At 38.2% G+C, this 7,500-nt stretch overlaps 1 protein-coding gene across 1 annotated transcript in view; it reads left to right on the top strand.

Moving 5' to 3' along the window:
* The window catches only part of LOC137971291 (nucleosome assembly protein 1-like 1), a 38,816-nt gene that overhangs the window by 27,390 nt on the left and 3,926 nt on the right, over positions 1-7,500 (top strand). The window contains exons 13-19 of the mRNA XM_068818096.1: positions 1-8; positions 2,807-2,868; positions 3,808-3,891; positions 4,018-4,040; positions 5,616-5,690; positions 7,102-7,140; positions 7,490-7,500. The exon at positions 1-8 is cut by the window's left edge and continues 81 nt beyond it; the exon at positions 7,490-7,500 is cut by the window's right edge and continues 28 nt beyond it. Coding sequence (XP_068674197.1) covers positions 1-8; positions 2,807-2,868; positions 3,808-3,891; positions 4,018-4,040; positions 5,616-5,690; positions 7,102-7,140; positions 7,490-7,500 — 302 coding nt within the window. The remainder of the gene's footprint in view (positions 9-2,806; positions 2,869-3,807; positions 3,892-4,017; positions 4,041-5,615; positions 5,691-7,101; positions 7,141-7,489) is intronic.

The following is a 7,500-nucleotide window of genomic DNA, read 5'->3' as shown; positions in this document are numbered from 1 at the left end:
ACCTCAGGGTACTAATAAATTAATAACCTCTAGTGATGAGACTGTATTTTGCTTAGATTAGACTGGTTTTTTTTTTTTTTTACTTTTAACCATAGGCTCCATCTCACAATCTTTCCTGTTAAATAGCACTGTGGGACGTTAAAGAACCCATGTGCTGTTTGTGAAGAGTAGGGCGGTGACCCACGGTGTTGTGTTCTGTTGTCCTTTCACATACATGGGTGCTGGGTGAATTGGTGAGATCAATATGGACTTATAGCAGCTGCCAGAGGTGCCTTACAAGCTGACGTCCAATCTCACCCAGAGAAAGAATATTGTAAACTGCCATTAGACAGTATGGTCATATGGGTCATAAAAAACCTGGAAAGTCTTGGAATCTGAGAATTTCATTTTTCAGGCCTGGAAAGTCATGGAATTTTATGGTCAGTCATTGGAAGTTATAGAAAATTATATTATTATAGACGGCAGATTAATCCTTGCTGTTGTCAAAGCAATGATAATGAAATAAAGACAGGTTTCTATCATACAATCGGAACTTTGGCGGAAGGAGGTTGTTCTCACGCACCCCTGGGAGCCATGCCAAGCTGAACCACACAAAACAAATAAACAATCAGAACTGTGGCGTAAAGAGGTTGTTAATTTATTCAATTTTGAACTGAGTTATGTCAGAAAATATCCTAAAAAATAAGGGTAGTTTTTACATGAGAGCCAAACTTCAGCTTTTACGCTCGTGGAAAGCTCAGGAGAAGGTCATGAAAAAAATCTTGGAAAGTGGTGGAATTTGAAGAGCTTAAAAGACTATGAACCCTGTTAGACTTTGTGATATGTGCAGCTTTTCTTCATAACTGCTTAAGGACGTTTGCGCCCAAAGCGTTCCCACATCCAGATTTTTTTTAAACTTGCCACGCAGAAAGGTAATGATCTACTTTTGCCAAAAAGGCAAAAAAAATGGGGGGTCACCGTGCTCGTTTTCGAGATCATGAGGTGCATTTTTAGAAGACAATCTTAGCTTACAACTGTCAGCAATAAAAAAGCTACATGAGTGAAATTTAGATCAGGTAAATGTACTCAGTTCAACATAACTAATATAACTAAATTAACCTTTGCAGCTGATGTCTTTTTCTGAGGTGAAATAGACCTTAAAAAACTATACATATTAGTCTAAGAAAGAAAACTTTGGTCGCACGAGAGCATAAAAGGCCAAATATTTGTAACTTCTCACGTACAGATTTTTTTTGTTTTTTGTTAAAATGGACAAAATCAAGAAAGGAAGTGATCTACGGAAAGAAAAATGGGGGTCACCGAGCATTCAAGAGAGTAAAATCGCTGCGAAGTTCTCAAAGCGATTGTCTATTCGCACTGTCACGCCATTGCGTGACATTTCCGAGAAGACCTGGGTCCACAGCTATCCCATGATGCCACATACTTTCATGTTCCATTCTTGTGGAAAATTTTTCCGCCTTTAGCATCGTGTTTACTTGCGTGGTCTACGATGCATGACGTGTGCGTGACATGTGAAAAAAGATGCGCTATAGCAATGGGCGCGAACGTCCTTAAGTTGATAATAACTATGAATATAACTATAACTATGAATTTGGCAGATTTTGAACAAATTAGATTCCTGGCATTGTTCAATAGACTTAAGGGGGGTGACACCTAACTGTAGAAAGACAGTGGTTGCTAAGGAAGCTTTTTAATCAAAGAGCCCTTCAAAAAGGTTGCATGGATGATTGTATGAATTAACTTTTTCAATGGCAATCTGACATCACTTCAATCAGGAGGTGCATGTCCAACTAGTCCCAGTCCTCTGCTGTGTGTTTCAGTGAAAAACAGGTCAAAGCTCTCAGGAAATGAAAGGAAGAGGCGGTTTTTTTCACCGCATGGGAATCATCTCTTCATTTTTCGTAAACTGTAGCATTGAAATTCTATTTGGAACTGATGTTTTGAAGAGTGCCTCAGAGGAGGGCCTTTTGATGCCATAATTTCTTTTAAAATCCATGCTACAGATTTTGTTAGAATGTTCTCGTACTGTTGTGTTAAAAACTTGTGAATAAGCAATACTTGCTGAGTATTCATGATTTGGTCAGTTGATTTTTCCAAATATGGTGGTGAGTGGAACCAGACAAAGTATGTTACATAGAACACACTTGGCAAAAAAGGATAACCATAGAGTTAAAGGAATGCAAGAAATGACTATTTGAATGGATCCATAGCAACAGTGTGGTAGACAAGAGCCACCCAGCTAAAAAAAAAAACAAAATGGACTGTCCTGTGAAATCTAAAGTTTTCTGTATGTTCCAATTTGCATCAACGGGGCCAGCATTTGCGGCCAGTATTTGCGGCAGTGTTTTCCTAACTGTTTCAACCTCGTTCCCAGGGTCTCTCTTCTCTGCCTCCATTGTTGTTAGGCAGAGAAGAAAATTTTCCGGGAGCCCTTTGGGCTTCCAACATTAAAAGTTAGTAGCCCAAGTCATTTTTTCAAGAGCCCAGAATTAAGTAATTCCAGCTGGGATCATATTTACAAGAAAGTGAGGATGAATCAAGTAAGGCGCCTGTTCGGGCTACTTGTTCAGAAATTTAGTTGCCCGTGCTCGCAAATAAGGCGCCCCAGGCGACCGGGGGACCATTAGGCAGCAACCTTGTCCAATGTTACGAATTTCTGATTAAGTATTATATTGGTTTTATTCTTTTGTTTTGATTGTTCATGAATTATTTCTGGTTCGCCCCTTTTTTTATATGCCTCCAAAGTACTGCATGTGTGCTTAAATCAATAATGGTTTATCATTACTTTTGTCTCATTTTTTTACAGTTGCCACATTGATTGGAAGAAGGGAAAAAATGTCACACAAAAAGTTGTAAAGAAGAGGAAAGGTACATTTTGTCAAATTCATTAATATTGTTTGACATTCCAGTTTGCGTTTTGTGCTCAAATTACATTGTACTAACAGACCAAATAGACCTTATTCCAAAATGGCCGTCATTTAAATATTCTTTTGTTTTTATTCAAATTAACCCTTGAAGCCTCGTTCTTGAGCTGAAAATTCAAAAGAATATTTTGCCTTGAACGAGGCATCAAGATCTAATTTCAATAAAAACAAAAGAATGTCTAAATGGTGGCCATTTTGGAGTAAGGTGTATGGAATGTGAAACTTGTTTGCTCTTTTCCTTGGTGTGTCTATGCACCAAGAGACAATGTAATGTTAATGTCAAAATATTTATTTAACAAGGTACTGGTAACTACTTGGGGCCGGTTGCTTGAAGCCTGGTTAGCACTGACCATCGTTTAAGAGGAGCTATCAAGACCTGTACCTGTTGGTTTCAATGGTATTTAATGCGGGTTTAAGCGCTAACCATGCTTTGAGCAATCAACCCCAGGTAGTTAATTTAAACATATGGCATAAGATCATATCTTACCGTCACACAGACTATCAATGACTCCATCTGTACATTACAAGTATGGTACATGTACAAATGAGTTAAACTTGCTAACCATAAACAGACCTTATTGTCCATGTATTGTTTGATTCTCTAACTTTGTTATCTGCGAATCATAGAGTTCCTTTGCTGCACTGCACTTTCGTTATCTAGGAAATTTCTATTTCAACCCCTGTGCATCTATCGTCTTCACATGATAGTTGAACTTGTTCTTTACATGCTGACACCTGCTCACCCACATAAAGAAGCACTGTAAAGCAGACATTTCTTCTGCATTACATTTAATAAATCTGTTAGAAGGAAACCACCCTACTCTGTAAATACACACATGTTGCATTGCAGATAACTGAGAAAGTTGAATTTAAAATTGTTCAGGTTCTCCTGGGAAAGGACAGACCAGATTTGTCCGCAAAACAGTAAAGAATGATTCCTTTTTTAATTTTTTTGCACCACCTGAAGGTAAGTGTTTTAATTAATTTCTTTATACTCGTTCTTCTGTTATTGTTGTTGTGTCAACCTTTGGTTTAAAATGCCAGGTAGCTTGGTTGATTTTTTGTTTACCACTGTTGTTTCATTTTATTTCAGTTCCTGAAGATGAAGCTGATATGGTGAGTAAAGGAGGTCATTGATACTTGAATTTTAGGGCACCTAGCTTTCATAAAATTTGCAGAATCTGAAGTTTATTTCTCAATCAATGGTTCCTGGCTCCTTGGTATTTTAACTATTTTAGTTATTTCAGGGAGTTCTTACCCATAAATTATTACTTATAGCAACATATGAAGTGAAGTATTGTCGTCCAGAGAAGTACTGTTTAGGATGACGTTGAATGACCTTTCGACAACCTGAGAGGAAGTTCACTTCAGAGTGGAGAACTTCTCTTAATTATGATATGATTCCTGGATTCAAACCATTTACAACTTTTAACTTATCACAGATGCAATTAAGTGTGTTGTTTTTCCTTTGTTTTAAAACTGGATCGGTGAAAGTGATAGTAGTAGTTTATTAAAAACTCTCTTGCAGTAAAACAACTGAATTAACGAGTATGTTTTACAATCTTATATTATCTAAAATACAATAATTTACAAGTATAACAATACTTGTGGTACTATCAATTAGTCACATAAAATATCAAGAGTCACATAAAATATTTAAAAGTAAAAAAGTTTTCTACTCTTAGTCCTACAGGCCTGCTTGTTCTGGAAAAGATAATCCTTTTGTGTTTTCTGCCTTAAGGGTTAGTTAGGCGCGTCCAAGAGTAGACTGGGGAGCAGATGATGCAAAGGGTGGCTGGGGGACTTCATTTTCGCCATATATTTGTAACACAAGTGTATTCTTCTATCATCTAACCTCTCTAGATTACCTAATTGTAGTGCATGAGCGTATGACTCTGCTTCGGGGTAAATTATGTTAAGCGCCCTTTTTTGCACTCGCTCTATGGCTTTGGACAGATAGGCGGGAATGTCCTGCCAGAACGGTACTGCATACTCCAATGGAGTGGATTGAAATAAGGCAATCAAGTCACAACGTTGGTTGTTTGCTTTTATGTGTATAGTGGAGAGGGCACTCGCCTCCCACCAATGTGGCCCGGGTTCAATTACCAGACTTGGCGTCATGTGTGAGTTGAGTTTGTTGGTTCTCTACTCTGCACCGAGAGGTTTTTCTGTGGGTACTCCGGTTTTCCCCTCTCCTCAAAAACCAACATTTGACTTGATTTGTGTTAATTGTTGATTTCAGTTTAGTGTCCCCAATTAGTGCTAAAACGACTAGACACTGAAGTTCCTTTCCCTTTCCTTTCCTTTTCACAAACCAACGTTTGATTTGATTGCATTGTTCAATTTTCCCAGTTATATAGTGCCCCAGTGCTAGAAGACTTCTCACTTAAATAAAGTTCAACATTTACACTTAAACTTCTTAGTGGCCCCTGGCTTGTGTGTCAGCCTAAATTAAGTTTTCACTTCTCCCTCTTTGCCAAGTTTTCGTAAGCCTCTTCTCTTAGTTGGTCGTTATGAACAAGTCCAATATATCCCAAAACTTAGTTTGCATCTTAGCGAAGAGATTGTGAATTGTTAATTAAGAGTCTATTGCACAGAGGACAATATCGATTTCCCCCCCCCCCCCCATCTACATTCATTTTTGATCAATTTGTGGTCGATAATAATTGTACTGTTATTATTTCATTTCAGGATGAAGAAACAGAGGCCCTTTTAGCTGCTGACTTTGAAATTGGTCATTTCTTCAGAGAGAGAATAGTTCCCAAGGTAATGACCCAGTTTCCACTCAAGTTGAAAGAATCTATCTTTATACAGGTCATACTCCATTTAGAATGCACCAGTGGTGCTTCAACCGTGTCAAGCATTTCAGGAAAGTCAAAGCTAAGTTGCAATAGGGTTTTTTAATTTTAAAAGAATGCCTCGCTCAATGCTCAATGTCCAGTTTTACCACAATTGCTTGTAATCTCGCAATCCGATTGGCTAATTTGCCGTTGTCAATAAGAGTCTGGACAACGCTGTACGCATCATGCTCGCGTCAATTTGTCACGCAATGTAATAGCCAATCAGGAACGTTCATGTTGGGAAATAAACCAATCATACTGCGAGGAAGTTATAGACAACGCTTGCTCTTTCTTTGTGTCATGATTTTGGTCACGCTCTGGAATAAAAACTTTCTTTGGCGTCAAATATTGTGTTCTTAAATGTTGTGGAGTCACGAGGCGCACAACATTTTGACCACTGTGATGACGAATATCGTTGTCGATAAGAGTACAGACAACGCTGAACCACTTTCGATTTGTTAATTAGTGCAAGCTTGGTATATTTTCCATGACAACCCATAGGTTTTCTAGAACTTTGATATGGGACCTGAATCTATCCAAATATTAAGGCCGTTGCCCGAAATAGGAATCAAACATAAGCATGTTTACCAAGACGTTAAATATATTGTCCTTTAGTAGCATATTTTAGATGAATAGTAAATGAATAAACTGTTCGAGTGAGGCCTTGAGGTTTTATGTTTATCGAGTTTGATTGTTGGTCCTTCTGAAGGAAAGACATTGTACTCAATTATGGAGGGGACACATCCCACCATTCAAGGATACTGAATGCTCTTGTTTTCAAAGCCCATTGACCGAATGCACAAATGGCGTAATGGCGTATAACACTTTGTGTTAATAGCCCTTTTCACGGTTAGTTTTTCTCATTTGCATTACAGTGTAATCTAGCATGTATGTGAGGCAATTTCGGGCTATTTTGTAGTTTTAACCCGAAATTGCCTCCCACCCACGTTAGATTACGTTTTAATGCAAATGAGAAAAACTAACCGTGAAAAGGGCTATTAGCCAGACTAGCCTCGTTAACACGTGTCAAATTGAAGGAATTTTGGCTGTAAAACGAGGCTATTTTTGTATTCTGTGTAATTTTGGCTTCAGTATCGTTCCATCGCGCTGAAATTTTTTGATAATCTGACCTCGTTTACTTTGTAGAAACTGAAGAAGTCGGCCTAACTGATATCCATCAAATGTTCAATATTTCATACCAGCCCTATATCCCATTACATTACGCTTAATTGTATAAAGTTGAAAAAGATGTCACTTGAGACAACATTTTGTATCAGTTTGCGTGACTGGATTAATTTTGAGTTCATTCTCAGAGTTTCTGTTTTTCACCTTCACAGGGTGTGTTGTACTTCACAGGAGAAGCTCTGGAAGATGATGTAAGAATCGCCGCTGAATAGGCCATTTCCGAGTTCATGTCTGCCTCCTCTTCAAAGCGAGTCTAAGTGCGAAGTTTTTGTGATGGTAATTAGTTCTACTTTACATATGAATGAAACTTAATTTTCATAACAAAAACTTCGCACTTAGACTCGCCTTGAAGAGGAGGTAGACATGATCTCGGAAATGGCCTATTGATTGACTGCACCTGCAGAACACGAGTTTTCCATTCCTCTTCATTCCTCCACCACACCCGCTTTCCTCCACCCCCAAAATACGCAATTGAGCTCAGGGTAATATGGTATTAAACCCGAAACATTTTAATCTCTTGTGTGTTTTTTTTTTTTTTAGTTCGAAGAGGA

This window comes from Montipora foliosa, chromosome 9 (assembly GCF_036669935.1).
Source record: "Montipora foliosa isolate CH-2021 chromosome 9, ASM3666993v2, whole genome shotgun sequence".
NCBI classification, from domain to species: Eukaryota; Metazoa; Cnidaria; class Anthozoa; order Scleractinia; family Acroporidae; genus Montipora; species Montipora foliosa.
The sequence above is the reverse complement of the archived record's forward strand: the minus strand, read 5'-3'. Positions and strand labels throughout refer to the sequence as shown.